Source organism: Euprymna scolopes, chromosome 24, assembly GCF_053919585.1.
Source record: "Euprymna scolopes isolate OS-2025 chromosome 24, ASM5391958v1, whole genome shotgun sequence".
Lineage (NCBI taxonomy): Eukaryota > Metazoa > Mollusca > Cephalopoda > Sepiida > Sepiolidae > Euprymna > Euprymna scolopes.
In genome coordinates this window covers 91,700,091-91,722,740 of record NC_136505.1, presented here as the reverse complement: position 1 = coordinate 91,722,740, position 22,650 = coordinate 91,700,091, and the positions used below count along the sequence as shown (strand labels likewise).

The 22,650-nt window shown below is 34.4% G+C and overlaps 1 protein-coding gene across 1 annotated transcript in view; it reads right to left on the bottom strand.

Annotated features, from left to right (window-relative positions):
• Positions 1 to 616: 616 nt before the first annotated feature.
• Positions 617 to 22,650, bottom strand: part of LOC145246846 (uncharacterized) — a 49,149-nt gene continuing 27,115 nt past the window's right edge. The window contains exon 2 of the mRNA XM_080108692.1: positions 617 to 3,547. Coding sequence (XP_079964818.1) covers positions 740 to 3,280 — 2,541 coding nt within the window. The 5' untranslated portion in view covers positions 3,281 to 3,547 and the 3' untranslated portion in view covers positions 617 to 739. The remainder of the gene's footprint in view (positions 3,548 to 22,650) is intronic.

The window sequence follows — 22,650 nt, the reverse complement described above, 5'->3', positions numbered from 1 at the left end:
TGTGTGTATGTATATATATATATATATATATATATATATATATATAGTGATTTGTATATATATATATAGAGATAGAGAGAGAGAGCTTGTTTATGTACTTATTTTTTAAACATTTAAAATATTTTACTTAAAAACATGAAAAAAAGATTAAAATTCCGAATTATATAGTTGAGGGCTGATTGCTTATATTACTTGTTTTGATTGGACCATTGTTTCCATCTAGAGTGCTATTTGATTGGACCATTGTTTCCATCGTGAGTGCTATTTGTGCAACGTTTCGATCGGTTTGGCCTTTGACCGTCTTCAGGCATGTTGGTTGTTGTTTGAAAAAGAGAAGAGAAAAATTACTGGCTCTGTAGATATTTTCGTATTTTGTGAGTTAGTCTCTATTTTATGGCTACAGCTTCAAATTTGTGAAAAAATTGGTTGACATTATTAGAGTTGCTTCCCCTTTGTCAAGCAATTTTTTTCACAAATTTGAAACTGTAACCATAAAACAGAGACTAACTCACAGAATACGAAAATATCTACAGAGCCAGTAATTTTTCTCTTTCTTTTCCAATAACAACCAACATGCCTGAAGACGGTCGAAGGACAATCCAATCGAAACGTTGCACAAATAACACTCAAGATGAGAACAATAGTCTGATCAATATAAGTAATATCAAAATCTGTCCATCAAATAAAACACAACATAAATATGAATAATACCATAGCCCTAACCCTTCATTACGATTCGTTAATCAATATATTCAATGTCAGGCACAGTTGGTAGAGGCTGGTTAGGATCATCCACCTGTTGAGCAAGTTCCTGCAAATAATGTCCTGTATTAAATTTAGCCGACGCGGGAGTCGGGGTCATATTGCAACCAGTCAGATGGTTCTGCACATGACTGTACAAATCTTTCAGGATGCTACAGCGGAAGAAACACAGCGAACAAGCAAAAGGACGTTGAGCAAAGTCATCAAAATCCGAGACGAGTTTTACGTATCGTCCTTTTACAGGAGGGTTTACAAGCACCTCCCCATGCACTGGTTGCAACATTTTACAAGCACACAAACCCTCATCACTATCGTTTCTATTCAAAGCATGTTGGCTACAATGTGACGTGTTTGTCACTTCTCTCTGAAGATTTTGGTCGGCAGAGTTTTGTGGCATGTAATGCTGCTGCTGCTGCTGCTGTTTAGGCGTATCTCTATTTACTGTAAACGATTCGTTCTGAGTTATGTCATAATTTTGGTTGTTTGCGGCATAAACCTGCGTCACAAACGCCTGTTGATTGATATTAAAATCTGTTCTTTGTGAAGGAAAGAAGTTAGAGTTTTCCAATTGGAAATTGTCCGCTTGTGAGACTATCGGATATCCTTGTTGTTCTGACAAGCCAGAATTTGGATTGTACATGTCCTGTAATGACCCTTGGCCTACTAAGGTTGAAGAGCCTAAAATGTGTTGGTCAGCAGAGCCACATGTTGAGACAATCTTAAGTGAGCTGTCGTTTGACTCGTTGAAATGTCTGTTTGCTTCCGCGGGACTGACAGTGTGGCTTGTAAGGAAACTTGCTTTCAAAAGCTCTTGTTCCGTCAGGTCAATTTTGACCATGTCTTTGCTCATATCCGATTGTTCGGTCACCATCTGGTTGTTGTACATCTTTACCATGGAATTTGGCAAATTGTTTAAATTTGACGTTTCACTGATGACATTATGGAATGACGAAAGATCGTCTGTAACAAGACGATGTTCATTTTGTACTGGCCGACTGTTTGTGGTGTCAAATTCAATGTTTGTATTCCCTGCGGAAACCTGCTGAGACATTCCCGGAGACTGGCTTGTATCTTGATCTGGCTGATTTTGCAATATTCGAGACTGGAGATGGTTCCTCATATGGTTCTCAAAATCGGATCTTTGGTGAAAAAAGACACTGCAGCTTCCACAGTAGTAACCAGCGTTCTTGTGAGTTCGTAGATGTCGGTTTAACTTACTGGCGCTAGACATATTTGCATTACAGTAGGGACACCTACGCTTTTTTAGAAACTTCCCGCCACACAAGTTGGAATCTTCTGTGAGTTTATCCGTGAAGACGGTTTCCTGGCATTCTTTCGACAGGATTTGATGCTTCAGTTCTCTGTGGGTGATGAAACTGCCGGTGAACACGAACGGCATTGCGCACAATTCGCAATGATACTTCGCGATGCCATGCGTACGCAGATGTCGCTCAAGAGTCGACTTGTAGCTCGTGTTGTAGACGCAAAGGCTGCACTTATGCTGCTTTGGCAGCTGAAAAGTGGCGGGCATTAAATCGGGATGGTGGACCTTCTTGTGGTGAGTCAAGTTGCCAATGACCGTAAAAGGCATTCCGCAAATATCACAGTCAAACTTTGCTTCCCCGTGCTTCTTGATGTGTCGATCGAGGGTACTCTTGTAAATTGTGCTGAACGCACAGACGGGACATTGATAGTGCAGGCTGTTCGAATGGTGAGACGTCTTCACTCGTTTCAATGGAGACCAGTTTTTGCTGTTGCTTTTCACAACTGGCGCGATTTCTTGGGATAAACCTTCAGCTTCTTGGATTTGGCTCACTTGCAACCGTTCTCTGTGACTTCTCCAAGCATGATACCTCAGAACGAGTTTTGTGCTGAAACTTTTTGGGCAGAACATGCAGCTAAAACGCTTCGCAAATGGTTTTATGTCTTGGCCCTCCTCCTCTTCGAGAAATTCCGACTGCAGTTCTTCCATTGATATTGGTTCCATCTGATTGGCTTCAAGTTTGACGATAACGTTCTCCATGTCAGCAGGTGGTTCATCCCCCGTCATTTTATCATCTTCGTCTGTGTTGACGTCATGCTTGAACTTCATGTGCCATTTCACTGACACCTGTTTCGCAAAAGGCTGCCCGCAGATTTGGCAAACATATGCTGCCGTCTCGTGCCTTGTGATATGTTTATCATACTCCCGTTTCTCGATACAGGAAAACGGACACATTGGACAAAAGTGCTGAGCCCCAGTGTTTTCTTCTCCCTCGGAAAGGTGACGTTTGTTATAGTGATCGATCAGCGACGATACAGATGGGAAATGTATTTTGCAGATTTTGCACATAAAAATGGAATTATGTTTCCGCATATGTCGCTCTAGGCTGGATTTGTCCATTGTTTCATAAGAGCACTTTGAGCAAGGAAACTTCCTGGGTTTCGTATTGGAAGTTAGAGTATCTTCCATTAAATTTGCATTATCAGTGTCATCACCATCATCCAATATAATGCTGTATTCTGTGGACGCCGACATGTCCAGATTATGAAGTGGATAGGAATCACCCAGAAAAAAAATAATCTTGTGGATACAGAACTCGGAGAAATCTTGGAGAGTTTGTTCTCTTGGCTAGTTATACATCCAAAGTTGCAGAGTTAGAGACATTCGCTACAATTGTGAGAGGGTAGACATTCTTGTTGTTTGAAGTGAGAGATCATCTTGAATGAAGACAAGCGTCTCTTTTTTTCAAACCAGAACCAGAGTTGGTCATCTTAACTTCATTGGGCTGCCAAAGACATCCACCTGAATGTAAAAAAAAAAAAAAAAAAAAATGTTAGATATTGAATGGGTAGATCATCTAGTATGTAATTTAGTTAGTTGAGAATAACAATAAAATGGGATAGCTGAAGGGTCAACAGAGGTCAACTCACTGAAAACTGAAATGAAAATTACTTAGGCTGTATGAACATATTCAAAACAGATATAATGTCACATGTATAAAATGACACAGAGTGATAGCATTTGGAACCAATCATTTTGGAAGTATGCAAATGTATAATGACAAGGGGTGACAAGATATAACTAACTAATGCTTTCAATATCTTCTATAACTTCTTTCGTCATCTTGTTAGATATTTGAAAGGAAAATCACCTTGAATCACTTTATTCTATCAACATTGTCAAATTATTCTTTTTAAGGATATAAGAAATTATAATTACAAAACAGGCATTTCCTCAGTCTGCGAGGATCATGTCATGAAATTTGGTTACTTTATGTATGATAGACAGTTGAGTATGCAGCACAGTCGCAACGCATTAATTACGTTCTTATTTGTGTCAGCACATTGATCCTCTAGAAACAGCAGATGAAGAGAAACAGATATTTATGTATGTATTAACTCATGGCTATACATGTTTCAAAATTTTTGGATTAAATAAGATTCAAGACCCCTGAAAATAAGCAAAATGAAAAAGACGATTTTGTATCTATACTGGTTGATTTTTTATCCACATGGCATCCGCAAACAAACTTATAATAAACTCAGGTTGTTTTACAAGGTTGATTTTTAATATATATATATATATATATATATATATATATATATATATATATATATATATATATATACTAGCAGTTCAGTCCGGCTTTGTGCGCAGGCCCTATGTACTGTTCATAACTTTATGTGCTGAGATATACCCGGAGACTGGCTTGTATCTTGATCCGGCTGATTTTGCAATATTAGAGACTGGAGATGGTATATATATACATTAAAAAGTTTGACATGTCCAGGTAACCTACATCTAAAATTTCAAGTGTTTAGACCCAAAATTGGCGGAGGAGTTTGGTAGAGTCTCAAAGATCAACTCTTTCAACTTTGACCTCTTGGCCACCAAATTTTCGCCCAAAAATTTATTTAAAAGCTAGCTGCATGTCTAAATACCCTTTATGTAAAATTTCAAATGTTTAGACCCAAAATTGGCTGAATAGTTTGCTAGAGACCGCAAAGGTCAAATCTTTTGAACTTTGACCACTTGGCAGCCAAATTTTTGGCCAAAAACCAATTAAAAAGATTGCCTTATGTCTGAAGGCACTTTATGTAAAATTTCAATATTTAGACCAAAAATTGGTTGAGTAATTTGGAAGAGACCACAGAGGTAAATTCTTTAAAATTTCAAGTGTTTAGACATAAAATTGGCAGAGGAGTTTGGTAAAATTCTCAAAGGTCAAATCATTGAACTTTGACCCCCTTAACAACAAAATTTCTGGCTGAAAACCAATCAAAAAGATTTTCCCAAATCTCAATAGCCCTTATGTCAAATCTCGAAGCTGTAGATCGAAAATTGATACAGTTATTGTGTAGAGGAATGTACACACACACACACACAATTTTTACTTTTATAGATAGATTTAGTTTTTCTGGGGTCTAAATTGATCCAAATTGTTGATCCCAATGCTTCCATGATGACTGCTGTGGATCGCCACTGCTATAATTGGTTAACATTTTTTTACAAATTTGAAACTATAACCATAAAATAGAGGCTAACATATTAGTAAGATAAATGATGTAATTTCTGGAATATGGTTTCGTAGGTATTCTATATTTTTGGAATATGACATCATGGGAAATTGCTTTGTGATCCCAAAACAGACATTACTCCCTTCAGCTCCACACAAAAAAGAAGGTTTAGGAATCGCTGGAAACCACCAGAGCACTTTTAAAAGCAAAATGATCATGCCCCTTTCAAAAGATACAGCCAAAGGATCAGCAGAGGTCAATTCCTGAAACCTGTTGTGAAAATTACTTAAGCTCTGACATCACAAGGTAAAAAAAAACAAAAAAATCCTCTCATCAGCAGTCTGTTTTAGCTAAAATATGGAACAGAAGTCACTAAGCATGAAACGAAATATCAAACTATATGGAACCTCTTCTTGTTTTATAATAATACAATAAAAAAAATATAAACCTTTATTTTTTACATTTCTATAAATATTTGTTTTAATATTTAAAATATATTCATATGGAAATATTTTATCTAAAAAAAAGTGATTTACACTTTCAAAGAAAATAATTACCTCCCTTATGTTCAGTTTTCGCTAATTGTCTTCGAAAACTATTTCCATTAATAATTAATTTTCTACCTTATCGTCTTTCATAATTTTTGGATATGTTCATTACTGTGACATGACAATATTGCAGATACCATTGGTTTTACTTGAAATTCAGTATTTTGAATTATTTCGATTTTTTGTAATTTAGCAGAGAAGCCACCAAACAACTATATGAAAAAAAAAAATATATATATAAACAAGAAATAAATGTTATCGTAGCCAATAAAAGTTAACTGGTTCATTTGTTTTGGTTTCAAGTAGTTTATATTGCTCTTTACTTAATCTAAAAAATTCAGTCTTTCCAAACGGATTTGAAAAAAAAATATAGCGGCATCTTCTTCTTTGGAAAGCAAGCCTCCTTTTGAAATGTTTTGGTATTTTTTACGAGACTACCCAATGTAGTATAACCTCCCTATCTTAAGAATAACTTTCGAGGTTGAGGGGGTGCTTATTCTGAAAGCCGTTCTTAACATGGGGAGGCTGGGGGTGTTTATTTTGAAAGCCATTCTTAACATGGGGAGGTTGGGGGTGCTTATTTCTAAGCCGTTCTTAACATGGGGAGGTTGGGTACTCTCGTAAAAAAATACAAAAAAAAAAAATTTCAAAATGAAGCTTGCTTTCCAAAGAAGACTATGCTGCAATTTTTCTCCAAACAAATGAGCCAGGTAGGTATAAAATTAACTTTTATTGCTATTCTTATATATATATATATATATATATATATATATATATATATATTTCCACTGCCAGACCACATTGCAGCCAGCAAGAGCCACGAAAGCCAACAAACCGGAAGTCCAAGACTCGAGTTTCGCCCTCATTTGGGCTCATTAGTTAGACACATCTGAACTCAGGATTCGAAACCCGAGCCTTTTGAAGGTAGGTGCATTCCACTGTGGGATTTTTGTAAAAGAAATTTAATTTATAACATTATATAATCAGAGTTGACCATTGCAGACTCCTCCGATAAATTTGGGTTTAAACACTTGAAATTTTAGATGTAGGTTACCTGGACATGCATCAAACTTTCATATGCACTTAAAGTTATGAACAGTACATAGGGCCCAAGCAAAGCCGGGCTGAACTGCTAGTATAACATAATAATAGATATGAAATCTGCATTAATCAAGATATCATATTAAGTGTATTTTATGACCGGGCAATGCCGGGCCACCTGCTAGTGTTATATATATCGAACTGTTGCAAACTTCTTTTTCAAGCAACTGTTGCAAACTTTTGTTTAAGAAACTTTCACAGAAAATTAAAAAGCAATCGCTGTAAATGTCTATAATGTGCAACATTTCTGTATTTCTTTTTAGACGAAAAGCCTTTCAAACTGGCTTAACCAGATTTTCCAGTTGATTTTTTTTTCTCGTATAAGGTTATTTGCACATTAATACTTTCTCATGCGTGAGAATTGTTTATTTTTGTTATTTTTGGCACAAACGTTCAGGTTGAATGCCATGTCAATATAATGGATCCACTTGTGTGTATTTCTCATATGAATGTGTCCATAGGCTTATCTGTTCAAGCTAATATATACATTTAAAGGGGATTAGAACAGAAGTCTAAAGAGTAGAGTGTATTTTAAAGTGATAGTAAAATCACTAATGTAATTAAAATATAAAAAAAAAACAGTCCTCGTTGTATTACAGATATATAATAAGCTCAATCGACACATATATCCTAGAGCTATTTTAAGATTTAGTAAGATGATTGATAAGTTATGATTAAAATTAAAAATTGGTTTCATAAGAAGGAACACAACAAAGTTAATAAATTGTACGATCGTTTCGGAAACGATGTTTTTATTGAGATAGACATTAAGTCATGGACAACAATTTTAACATATATTTTTTGAAACAAAGTCTCCTCATCAGCAAAAATATTGGGTGTTTTTTTTTAAAGACACCAAAAATAAACATAGCATTTTTTAAGTAAGGCAGATGTATCTGGAAAATATTTAATATAAAGAAAAATAGTTATTTTATGATGTTGATAAACAAAGTAAGATAAATTGGGAATAAAAATTAGAATAAAATCATAAAGTTAAATTGGGTTTAAATGTAAGGTTAAACTAAGATGTTTTTAAGAAAAATTAACAAAGATATATATATATATATATATATATATATATATATATATATATATATATATATATATATATATATATATTAGCTTGGTTGCCCGGGTGTTGTGTGTTGAGCAAAAAAAAAAAAAAAAAAAAAAAAAAAAAAAAAAAATGGTAGTAGGCAGGCAGGCTCGAAAACGCACAGTGAAGGAGGAAAAGAACGCAGAAAAAAAAAGTGACATCTTTATCATTGTGCCATCACCAAACCGGAAGCGGAAAAGGTTTAAATTAAGGCTAATCAATCGAAAGACCGCCCTTCGAAAATATCGGTGAAAAAAGCGACGCCTCTTTGTAGAAACGTGCCCAGTTGATGGTGAAGGAATTAATGTTTTTAGCCAATTTTTTTATATTTGTTGTTATTAAAAAAAAAAAAAAAATGACTCGTACACTACCACCGAGAATTGAAACCAAAACGTTTATCTTACGATTTACTTTTTCGTTTGATATTAATGCCTGAGCTATAAAGACCTGGTTTCTAAAAATTAAAACATGAACCAATAGCTATTATAGATTTATTTTATTCCGTACAAATGTAAACTAAATGTTTAATAATGTTTTCGTTTGTTTTATTTTAATTTATTTCGTTCAAAAAAGGGAAAATACCCCCCTCCAAGAGCAGGTCACTCTCGAAGAAAAGAAAATAGACCAATCAGATTAAAGGATGACTTTATGAAGAAGGAGCGAAGCGGACATTTTTATTTTTTAATTTACATGATGGCGATAAGTTAAACAAAATGACCGGCTTCGATATATTATTTTATGCATACGATGGTTAGATTTTAAACAAAAAATACTATTTAGCGCAAAATAATTCGTTTGGCAATAGTGCCCATCCTCAAATAATTCTCTGGAATTTGTAACGCTAAAATTGGATTCTACCGTTTTTCCGAACAGCTTTTTGAATTTCCAAGTACTATTGTTTTGGGTTTGCTGGCTGTCCCTGCATCAAACATCGTTTTTCTAAGCAGTTTTTTGAATTTCCAATTTATATTTTTGTTTTGAGTTTGATGGTGGTCGCTACATTGAACGTCGTTTTTCCAAATAGCCTTTGGAATTTCCAATTATTATTTTTGTTTTGAGTTTGCTGACCGCCGTTTCATTAAACATTGTCTTTCCAAAAATCTTTTTAAATTTTCAATTCTTAATTTTGTTTTGCGGTTGCTGGCCGTCGCTGCATTTAACACGGTTTTTCCAAACAGCTTTTTGAATTTCTAATTATTATTTTTGTTTTGAGTTTGCTGGCTGTCGCTTAAACATCGTTTTTACACACACAGCTTTTTTTTAATTTCCAATTATTATTTTTTGTTTTGAGTTTGCTGGTCGTTGCTGCATTAAACATCGTTTTTCCACACAGCTTTTTTAATTTCCAATTATTATTTTTGTTATAACGTCTTATTATCATCCTTCATTCTCAGGGGTTTCGGTACACACGACCTTTAGTATTCAACAAACAAACACGATCCACAACGGTTTACAGTATACTAAATAAATAGATTAACTTTGAAATGGTTGCTAATCCCATTTCATTAGTTAATAATTCAGTTGGCTGTACTAGGATTTAAGTCTTATGTGTTAGCGACTTTTCAAGAAAAAAAAATTTTTTTACATTGAAAGAGGGTGATTATATTATAGTACAAAATAAAAAAGAAATGAAAGGAAAAAAAAACGAAAACCGTCAACAAAGGGGGGGGGAATGTAACAATAAAAATGAAATAACAAATGAATAAACAAAATAGCAATTTCAGCATCACTTTTTGATACAAGAACTCAAGTTTGCACAGCTGAGCCAACTTGAGTCCTTGTACCGGAAAAATATCCAGTAAATAAAACGTTTAGTAAAAAAAAAAAAAAAAAAAAAATAAAAAAATAATAATAATAATAATAATAATGATGATGATGATGATGATGATAATCATTATTATTATTATTATTATTTGCATTTCCATACTCCAAACATGGACATAAATATCACTAAAATATCCGCTTGATCATAAGCTCCATTTCGGTACTTTACTTGCCTGGGTGGGTTGCCTTTAGGCCGAGATAAACCGCGTCTCTCACACACACACACATGCAGACAGACAGTACGAAAATTTATAATGGGATGAGCTGGCATGATTTACATAAAACGAGTCACGTGATTTGAATTTCGCTGATAAGACACCGGAACAAAAGATGAAAGTCTTAATAGAGAAAGTTAAAGAAAGAAAAAAAAAATTGAAGCGGAGAAGAAAGAGAGAAAGGAAGAGAGAGAGAGAGAGAGAGAGAAAGGAAGGGAAAAAGAAAGGGGAGAGAAAGGAAGAAAAAGGAAAGGGTGAGTGCGGGGGGGGGGGGCGAGGAGATAAAGAATATGAAAATACTTAATGGAAGTCTTAATAGAGAATGTTAAAGAAAGAAAAAAATGAAGCAGAGAGAGAGAGAGAGAGAGAGAGAGAGAGAGAGAAAGGAAGAGAGTGAGAGGGGAAGAGAAAGGAAAGGGTGAGTGCGGGGGGGGCGAATAAAAGAATATGAAAATACTTTCAGATTTAGTAAAAAATAGCTTTACAAAAATATGGCCGCCAAGAAAGAAAGAGAAAGGCGAACATGTCATCAGATAAAAGAAAAAGCGAGAAAATATTTTTCATTCATTCGATCTGCGCGCTTAAACGATGCAGAAAATTATATTACCGTTTGCAACTTAAACGCGCCAATCAAGCGCAGTTCATGCACACACCCTTGACCTACTTTTGTGTATCTTGTCTAGACATGAGTCGGGTTAGTCAGCTGAGGAAAATGCAGAATAAACGCCACTATGGAACGCATAGCGGAATGGTGGACAGCTACCTGTGTGAGTTTGTGTATGTGTTTGAGGGGGTGAAAGGTCGATATGAGGGAAACAATCATTTTTATATATAAATACTGGATGAGATGAATGAATTTCATCCTCTTGAGTAAATATAAAACGTTTTTATATTACCGCCCCCGCATTTAGTCTTTTTTTTTGGAGGGGGGTGGAAAAACTGTTCTACAGAAGATCCAAGGTTATTTCCAACTTTAGTGTGACAGAGAAAAGAAAATTGCATTTATGTAAACATAGCGTTTAATTAATATAAAACTTAAGCGTAACGGACATATTTAAGTATTATTGTAAAAAAAAAAAAAAATTAGTTATCACCGTGCGTAGCAAGCCTGAAGCGAGGCTGTGAAAAAAATAAATAAATAAATACTTCCCTTCACGACCCTCTTAAGACAAGTCACAAAAAAGATAGTAACTTTTCACCAGTGAAGAATGTTTTTATAACACAGGAACCTTTAACTATTAGTGCAAATATCCACAAAAGCTATCGTCCGTCTTTTAGGAAAGGTAATTATTTAAATAACACAACAAAAAGGACAGCAAACATCTTTTTAAGAATAACAATTTGAAATATTTTATTTGTAACAGGAACTGGCAGGTCGGACAGTAAAAAACGAAGAAGGACAGAAAGTTCTTTTTGAGGTCGTCGTCGGTCAGTCAGTACTGTGTCGTCCCCAGCTAATAGCAGCTGTTTCCAGTGGAGGCCGTCGATGCTATAGCAGGATGTCCAGTGGATAGGGGATGAGAAGAGGTGTTGCTTGGCTGAAATTCCCCTTCTGACTGACCAACAACGACCTCAAAATGAACTTTCTGTTCCTTCTTCCTTTCCTGCTACAAATAAAATATTTCAAATTGTTAAAAAGAAGTTTGTTCTTTTGGGCTGTGTTCTTTAAATATATTTTATTAGGAAGCTAAAACAATTACCTTTCCTAAAAATGGTGACCCTGACGTGTTTGGACAAGCCAGGGAGAAAATAGATCTCAAATCTCGAGTTGCGAAAATTAGCTTCTGCCTGTGATTGTAGTGAGTTTTGGTTGCTACAGCCTCCTCAGCCCCAGCAGCTACACTTTGGTAAGTTAGCCGATTATGTACCACCACATTTCGTTACTATGGAATAAATATAAACAGAATTAAAACCTAAATCCATGCGCGTATAAAAACTTTAAAAAACAAGGTTCTTTAACTTATAAACGTATATTTGCACATACGTAAATCGACGTACACCCGCCAAGTTTCATTTTTTTCAATTTGAATTCCTTAGCAGCTATTTTTAAAGACCAAATCGAATTTTTTTCACAAGTCATAATCCCCTATACACCAAGTTTCAAGTGTGTAGACCAAAACTTGACAGAGGAGTTTGGTAAAGACCTTTCTTCAGACAGATAGGCAGACAGAGAGCGAATGTCTCTTTATATATATATGTGCAGATCATCATATGATTAGATCACTCTGACAGACGTTAAAAACATTTAAATAATAAATGTTTAAATTTCAACAGTATTTCTCATGGTTAATTGTAGCCGAATGGAGGATTAGGTCCATGCTAATGAAGCAAGACATGGCGTCTGATACCAGGTTTGAATCTATCGACTGGTGTTCATCGTGGCACCCTGCACTGATCATTCCCAAAAAGATGAAACTTTAATATGTGTAGGTATTTGATAATTATTATAGTAAATAATTATTTATATATATATATATATATATATATATATATATATATATATATATATATATATAAAATCAACAAGAAATCTACATAAGTATATAAATGATAAAAATAAACAGTAAATTTGTTTAGGATTTTGTGGCATAACGGTTAAACGCGCTAGACTATAATAAACATGGTTTAGTGTTTGATTCCTAGAGAGACACAGTTGAGCTACGCTGATGAGAGATAGTAATCTTAAAACACGCATGTCCGTAGATTACTGTTTTAAAAATCATAAATAAATATTATATATATGAGAAAGGAAATTAAAACTGTAAGTTAAAATTTACAATTAAACTAATTGTTCGACTGAATACTCCAAAAAACAACTTTCAAAGTCCTTATTCCGCAGAGTTTCAACAGGTTCTCCTGTTGCAAATGTCTCCCTGATTCTACTTTCGCTTTTTCTTGCTCACATGCTCCTATTCTGAATTTGTAGCAGCGGGCTTACATCAGTGGACTTTTTTTTTCTACCAAAAATTAACAATGTTTCTTTTTTTTTTTTTAATGTTTAACATATTTCAAACTGATATAAATTATTGCACATGTATTGTATTGTAAAAATACCACCTCAAATAAGATACGTCTATTCCAATATTTCCCCAACTTTTCCTGGCCGTCGCTTCATGAAAATCAATGCAAGTTCTTTGTGGCTCCTTCAAATTACTTACCGCCATTGTTATTTATATGAAAGATATTTTAATGCTGACTTGCAGTTGTGAACTTCCGGTTTGCCTGAGGTCTTCCGGTAAATTGATTTCCCTTAATAAAATGCACTAACAATCTTACTCCGATGTTTATCTCTTTCTTTATAGCTTTTTCTAAAGGACACCAGGATATCTATTCTCTCATAATTACAGGAACCACAGGCCGGAACAGTAAGAACAAATTATTTCATCATTATAACACTCCCAAACGCATAAACAAAGTTTATCTCAATGTAGTTTCCAACCGTGGGTTTGGAACAACAATACTTCATGGTGTTAGAAATATAGGATCCACTTGCTTTGTTGAAAACAATAATCTAATATATAAACGGCTATATGTCTGTTTGTCTGTCTGTCTGTTTCCATATTTTCAAATTATCTCCTCTAAAACTAAAAGTCGCTGGGCGGCGCTAGAGGCCTCAAGTGATTGGATTTTTTACAAGCCACTCTTCATGGTTAAAATTTGTTTTATGTGGTCAAAAATGGGTCAAAATTGAAAAAAAATCGTTAAACATTTTGTACATTCACCTTACTTTTTTTTTTAATTTTTAATCTGTTATGTCACTTGCATCGGTGGGAGTAGGGGGGGGGCTTTTTGTTGAATGTTTAAAATATAAACTCTCGGACATGAACGTAAATAAATGAGACTCCATCGGTCGGCCATTTTGGGTTTCAACGATGATTTGTCTTGTCCTGTTGTTAATGATAGAAACGTAACAAAACATGGTGTTAGGACAAGGGATTACTAATGGATGTGAGCAAAATACGGGTAAGGACTTATCCTAAATATCAAGCCTAAGAGCCGTAAAAAAAAAAAAAAATATGTAAAATTCCATTAGAACCCTTAGTATGAATAAGCCATTTGAGCCATGTGAGCCATGTGAGCCCACCAGAACCCTTTCTGTTCGACCAACCCGAGTTATGGGAAAAATGGATACAGCAGTTCAAATGTTACTGGACAGTGTCCAGCCTTGACGAAAAACCAAGTCCTTGTCAGGTGGACACCTTAATATATTGTATGGGTGATAAGGCCAAAGACATTTTTGCCACATTCAAACTTGAACTCCGAGGAAGCCCAAAACTTCAATATAGTGGTAGCAAAGTTCGATGACCATTTCAAAGGCGACACAAACATAATTTACGAACGAGCCAGAATCAACTGAAGGTGTCAAGAAAAAGGTGAGTCCATTGATTCATTCATCACTAATTTCCACACACTAGCTAAAAACTGCAATTTTCGAGACCTGCACAAAGAATTATTTCATGACGGAATTGTAGTTTGGTGCATAGATCCTAAGTCTGCAAATGATTCCAGACCTCACCTTGGATGGGGCCATCAGATGTGGATGACAGAATGAAACAATAAAATCACAACAGCATCTCCTGCAGTCTCCAGAAAACATCGTTGGTGAAGATCCAGCTGACAATAATATTGCAGTTCACTACATTAGTGACAACAGAATTCGTAGACAAGGTCAGGGTAAACACATGACAAGACCCGGACGAGAATTTCACTATGAGAATTGACAAAAAAATGAGCTCACGCAGCAGCATAGACCAGAGGCTGAATGCCACCGCTGTGGTAACAAAACCTAACATCAGAGATGTGCACGCCTCGCCATTTCAATCACCTGTCACAATTGTGGTAGAATTGACCACTATGCTCAGTGCTGCCGCACAAGAATGCTGCATGAAATTAAACCTAGCTTGGCTGACTGTGAAAGCGATCAGAGTGCATACCTTGGTGTCCTGACGATATCAGAGATCAGCGTGAGTAAACCTTGGTTAACCGATATCGTCATCAATGGAGTGCCACTGAAATTCAAGCTGGACTCTGGGGCAGACGAGACTGCGATTCCAGAACAAGTTAAGGAGAGACTTACCAGATCTCTCGGATACCCACAAAATCCTTCATGCTCCAAGACATATTCCACTCAAAGTGACTGGAGTGGTCACTGCAACTGTTTTGCATGAAGAGCTTTCAACAGAACAGTGGATATTTATTATCCTCAATCTCGAGGAGCCGTTGTTAGGAAGGCCAGCCATCGAAGCACTTAAGCTTGTAACTGTCCACCCAAACTTGCACACCATCAGCAGCCAAAAACGACCATTCGACCCAAAAAAAGAAATGCCAGACCTATTCACAGGCCTAGGCACATTTGGGGAGGAATATACCATATTGTTACACACAGATGTGAGTCCATACTCAGTACACACATCACGACGCGTACCACTACCCTTGATGGAGAAAACACAAGCAGAGCTCCAGAGAATGAAAAAGCTGGGGGTCATAAGCAAGATTGACACACCCACCGAATGGTGTTCCCTCATGGTGGTACTACCAAAAGCAAACGGGACAATTCGGATGTGCGTAGATCTTACAAAGTTCAATAAGTGCGTAAAACGTGAACTCCACATGTTCCCCACGGTCGACCACTTTTTGGCTAAGTTAGGGGAAGCTGCTGGCATTACACTCAATTCCAAAAAATGTGAAACATCCAAGTCATCAGTAAAATTTCTTGGACATATACTCAGTGCTGACGTCCTGTGACCAGACCGGAAAGGCTTACCGGTGTCTTCAAATTCCGAACACCAATAAACATGATGGAAACCCACCGGTCCCTAGGGATGGTGAATCAATTAGGAAAATGCATTCAGCTCCACCAAGAAAACATTGTGTTCAGCACCTGTGTTATGCCTGTAAAACCTATCAAATGAGACTCTGGTTTCCAGCGATGCTTTATCTGACGGGCTGAGAGCAGTATTATTACAACGACAGGATGACACAAAATTACACCCTATCGCCTACGTTCCACGAGACATGTCAGAAACTGAAACTCGTTATGCTCAAATAGAAAAGGAGGTCCTAGTCATAACATGGGCTTGTGAATGCTTTTCATACTATCTTGTTGGACTACACTTCACAGTGGAGACAGATCACAAACAGCTGGTGCCACTATTAGGTAACAAGGACCTCAGTGAACTTCCAGCAAGGATACAGAGGTTTTGAATACGTTTAATGAGGTATAGATACACAATTTGCTTCTTGCAGAATTCGAAAAATTGGCTGCCAAAGTTGACAGAGTAAAGCTTTGTAGATTCTACCAAATTTCTCTGCTAATTTTGGGTCTAAAGACTTGAAATTTTCGATATAGGTACCTTGGACATGGGTAAAACTTTGTATTGTGATTTGAGACCTAAATATTAAATGTTAAGGGGTCAAAATTGGGATCAAAGTTTAAAAAAATTTGACCTCTACGGTCTCTATGAAATTACTCAAACAAATTTTGGTCCAAACATTTGAAATCTTACATAAAGTGTATTCACATATAGGGCAAGTTATGGACAGTACATAGGGCTCTAGCAAAGCCGGGCTGAACTGCTAATATATATATATATATGTGTGTGTGTGCGTGTGTATAAGAGCAAATAGTTAATAAAGCATGTTAAAAAACACTTTGCAAAAGCGTTAAAAACATATTTAATTTGAAAAGGAAACACTAAATAAGTGAATAGTCCTTAATCCGCGGAGTTTCGAAGAAATACTTTCCTTCTCATCAGAGGTTAGGAATTAGCAAAATGCGGGATCGGATTTTACATGCAAAAGTATTTGATGAAACTGCAAGTAAGTCAAAGATCTTACTTGATAACAAAAAGTGAAGCATAGGGAATAGGGTGAAGAAAAAGATGATTTCATGTGCATGAATAGTCTTATTATAAGCTCTATCTCCTATTTGGTTTTATCGAGCTTTTACATCTGGTTGAGATTACTTCATAAATATTAATTCTTTAATATTTATAATATACTTTAGTTTTACCATCTTGGATCATTTTCGTAAATTTAATTGTAATTTCTAGTTTATATATATATATATATATATATATATATAAACTAAAAATTACAATTATATATACATATATAAAAGTGAACGTGTCTGTGTGTGTGTGTGTTTGTCTGTGTGTCTGTGTACATTTTCCTTGGCAATAACTCTGTTATTTTACAGTCTCCAGACTCGAAATTTGATATACAGGGTACTGAGATTTGGGAAAATCCATGTGATCGGTTTTCGGCCAGAAATTTGGCTGTAAAGGGGTCAAAGTTCAACGATTTGACCTTTGAAAACTGTACCAAACTCCTCCTCCAATTTTGGGTCTAAACATTTGAAATTTTAGATATAGGTTCCTTGGGCATGGATCTAACTTAATAACTTAATTTGAGCCCAAAACAATAAATTTTAAGAGGTCATAATAGTGGTCAAAGTTAAAAAAAATTGACTTTTTTTTTTACCTCCAAATACCCAGGGAACGCTGGGCGCGCATGCTAGTGTATATATATATATATATATATATGTAAAATTTATATATATATATATATATATATATATGTATATATAGATATGTATATATATCTAGGTAGTTTGTAGAAATAGTAAGTTATATAATCATACACACACGCATATAAGTAAGAACATAATGTAAGAACACATAGACTTTAAAAGTACCCTTAGAAGTAAAAGAAACAGTAAAAAGAAAACGATTAGCAAAGTAAACGAACAAATAAATAAATAAGAAGGACGCATAAACCGCTTTCGGAACATGTATGTATATGTGTATATATATATATATGTGTGTGTATGTATATATGTGTGTATGTATATATATGTGTGTGTATATATATATATATATACACACACATATATACATACACATATATGCACATATATAAACACACATATATACACGTGCATATATATATGTATGTGTGTATGTATGTGTGTATGTATGTGTGTATATATGTGTGTATATATATGTATCCATATATATGTGTGTATATATGTATATACATATATATACACACATATATAAACATATATATGCACATATATAAACATATATATACACACATATATATATACACGCATATATGTATATATATATATATATATATTTATATGCAAATATATATGTTTGCATATATATCTATATGTATATATACATACACACATATATACACATATAAACATATATATACACATATATATGTATATATGTATATATATATATCTATATGCATATATATATATGTTTGTGTATATATATGTGTGCGTGTGTGTATATATATGTATATATGTGTGTTTATATATATGTACATATATATGTGTATATGTGTGTGCGTATATATATATATATATTTGTGTGTGTGTATGTGTGTGTGTGTGTGTGTGTGTGCGTATATATCAAATTTTAGTCATTCAATAAATTTAAAAATTTATGACCTGAAATGGTTAAATTTCAAATCAAAAGATTTTTATTTTTATTCTATGTAAGACAAAGAATACATTTGAAATATTATAACTCTTTATCCCAAAGGATTTCGATGTCTACCATCTCTTCAGAGGAGAAAATATTAGAAAATAGTTATAATGGTTTACACCTTATTTGCTAAAGTCAGTGAGATATGGAAAATCACAATTAAAAGTTGTTTAAATATTTAAATGTCATAGAGTAAGGGAAGTTAATGAAAATGTTATAAAAGTTCACATCCAAATTGCATGGTAAAATCTGAAGTGAATGTCTTTGATAGCAGTGTTGTAAAATGATCCAAACTGTATTTTGAGTAATCCACATCACAAGGTAACAGTTCGAAGTAGGCATTTTCCTGGAGAAATTTTCATTGTTTATATAATTGAGTTCGTTAAAAATATTATTATATATACCCGGTGGATCATAGATATTAAATGGTGTAGGCTCTTCATCCAGGGCTCCAGTTAGGAGCACATAGTATGTAGAGTTCCAAAGAATGACCAGACATTGACCTAGCCTAGTCTGGCGATTCATAGTGTAGCATTTCCTACATTAGGCGCTGCGCCTATTGTACAGAAACAGGCACAAAAGCCGACATTGCTCGCGTAATCACAGGTTTCCATACCAGTTGATTGTTAGATAATTTATTCTGAAGTATATATATATATATATATATATATATATATATATATATATATGGGTATATATATATATGGGTATATATATATATGGGTATATTGTTGGCTGCGACGTTGTTTGGCTGTGGAATTTATTATATACAATCTCTCACATTCTGAAACAGACCAAATACCAAGGTCTCATGTATGATATGAAAAGAAACTGGAACCAAAAGGGGATATCGATCATACCAGTTATCATAGGTGCCACAGGACTTATGAAGAAGAACCTGAAGTCCTACCTAACTAATATTCCTGGTGAACCAAGTGCAAAAGAGATTCAGACAATTGCACTTAAGGGAACAGCGAGGATACTAAAAAGAGTTCTCGGTTGGTTTCAATAAAAAAGTGGGGCAATGTTGGCAGCTGGTTTGGCTGCCCCATACCCGGCATTACAATCTTCAAAGGAAGAAAAATAAAAAAATATATATATTTATATATATATATATATATATATATATATATATATATATATATATATATATATATATATATATATATATATATATACACACACACACAGTTAAAGCCGAAATTATTGGCACCCTTTCAATTTTTGCATTTTTTGGAGAAACAAATTTTTTTTCACTAATTATTTTTATTACAGTGTTGATGAACATTTATAGCGACCATCTACAGATCTCCTGAAACACTTTTAGTTTATTATAAAATATTCAAAATAAACATTATTAATGATAACAAAAAACAGACGAATTCAAATTTACTAACACCAATGATTTTTATCATAGAATTCACGATATTTAATGCAAAATAATACTTGTTTATTATGATTTGGGTATTGCATCATCTTCTAGAACGTTCCAAATAACGTGCATTAGTCAATCCATCACTTTATCACTAACACGAGACTGCAAAGATGGCTAAAATTAAGGAACATAGTTTCGATGTTAGACAGAAAATAGTGGATGCACACATGAAAGGTAGTAGATACAAATCCATTTCTAAGCGTTTTGAAGTTCCTGTGTTAACAGTGAGAAACATTATCAAGAAGTATGGTGTTTTCAATACGATTCAAAACTTGACTGGTCGAGGCCGTAAAAAGAAACTTTCTCCCAGAACTGTATGACAAGTCATTCAAGAAGTGGAAAAGGACCCGAAAACTACTGGTAAGAAAGTAGTCCAACAATTGAGTGATCAAGGTATTGAAATTTCTGTTTCAACATTGAGGAGGGCACTGAAGTCACACGGGATTCAGGGATACTGACCAAGGAAGACTCATCTTCTCTCCAAGAAACATGTTAAAGCCCACTTAGAGTTTGCATAGGAGTTTATTGACAAGGATTCAACTTTTTGGGGTTCAGTTTTATGGTCAGTTGAGACTAAATTTGGACTTTTGTCGTGTCGTTTGTGTGCTGGAAGAAAGGAGAATCCTTGAACCCAAAGAATGCAGCCCCTACGGTGAAGTATGGTGGAGGAAACCGTATGTTTTGGGGTTGCTTTTCGGCCAATGGAACTGGAAAACTTGTCACTTGAATGGCATCATGAGACATGATCAATGCATTAAAATATTGACTGAAAATCTGAAACCTTCTGCAGAAGCCCTTAGTCTTGGAACCAACTGGGTCTTCCAACAGGACAATGATCCAAAACATACAGCATATTTATATGGTAAAGAAATAAACGTCCTGAAGTGGCCAAGTCAAAGTCCGGACTTGGATCGAATGGAAAACTTGTGGGCAGTGGTGAAGGCGAACATGAAAAGAAGGAAATCAAGGAACCTGAGGGAATTAGGAGATATCTCCAAGGAATATTCCTGTTGATGTGTGTAGGAATTTAGTAATGTCGTATAGAAAACGTCTGGAAGCTGTTATTAAAAACAAAGGCTTTGCAAGTGGCTATTGATAAAGGGTGTCAATAAATTTGAATTCGTCTGTTTTTTGTTATCATTAATAATATTTATTTTGGATATTTTTTAATAAACTAAAAGTGTTTCAGGAGATCTGTAGATGGTCGCTATAAATGTTTATAAACAGTTTAATAAAAATAATTAGTGAAAAAATGTTTTTTTCTCCAACAAACGTAAAAATTGAAAGGGTGCCAATAATTTCGGCTTTAACTGTATATGTGTGTGTGTGTGTGTATATATGTGTGTGTGTATATGTATATATATGTGTATGAATATATATATGTGTGTGTATATATGTGTGTGTGTGTGTATATATATATATATATGTGTGTGTATATATATATGTGTGTGTGTATATATATATGTGTGTGTGTATATATATATATGTGTGTGTGTATATATATATATATATATATATATATATATATATAATATAAAGCTGAATTTGTGTGTGTGTGTGTGTGTCTGGTCAAGAATAGGCTGCTATGGTTGACTATTTTAAAAAACTGATTATATATAATGATAGAAGATGTATCGAGACACAGGAATGGGTATGTTTGACCTGGCAGAACGGTGTTTCATTAAAATTATGGGGTCTGCGTTCGCACATGGTCCACAAAGTATGGAAATAAAAAATTTAAAAATGAAAAAAAAAAACGTTAACAAGTGTTTTTGATATAGATGTACATAAGAAAACTTTGATAAGTTTGTTTTAACTTAAATAGGGATGGTATAATAAAATTGTGGGGTCTGCGTTCATGCCTGGCCTCCATAGAATGGAAGTAGGCAAAAACTTTAAGACTTTTCATATCTATCTGCGTAAGTATACTTTGATAATTATGATTCAGTTTGAAGAAATATGGTATAATAAAATTATGGGGTGTTCGTTCGCGCCTGATCTCTATAGAATGGAAATATGTCACAAAGTTTAACAAGTTTTTTTTAATATAGATCCACAGAATATTGTGATATGTGTTTCAGTGTGAACAGGTATGGTATAATAAATTATGGGGTTTATCTATTTTAGTTTTACTTTCATCATATTTCGCTTTGATTTTGATAGCCCCAAATTCGATCCAAATTTACAACCCTTCCTTTTCATAACCTATCATACTTTCATAAATCAGAGTCCATTTTCTGTAGGCTGTTTTTGAACCTCGTCAACGACGGGTACTTTTGCTAATATATATATATATATATATATATATATATATATATATATATATATATATATACGTGTGTGTGTGTGTATGTGTGTGTGTGTATATATATATATATACATGTGTGTGTATATATATACATGTGTGTGTGTGTATATATATATATGTGTGCGTGTGTACATATATGAAATATACAGTGGGGGTCAAAACAGTTTGCAGACCTTTTTTTTCTCAATTTCTTTATTAATTTTGCTTTATTTTTCATTTTGGACTCTTCCATCATTTGCTGGTTGCCATTCTGGTTCGTTCCATTACTACATTTCACGATAAAAGCCAGAATTTAATAATAGTTCGACATTTTCCACTTTTCAGGCGAGCCAAAAGTTTATGCAGGTAATCTTA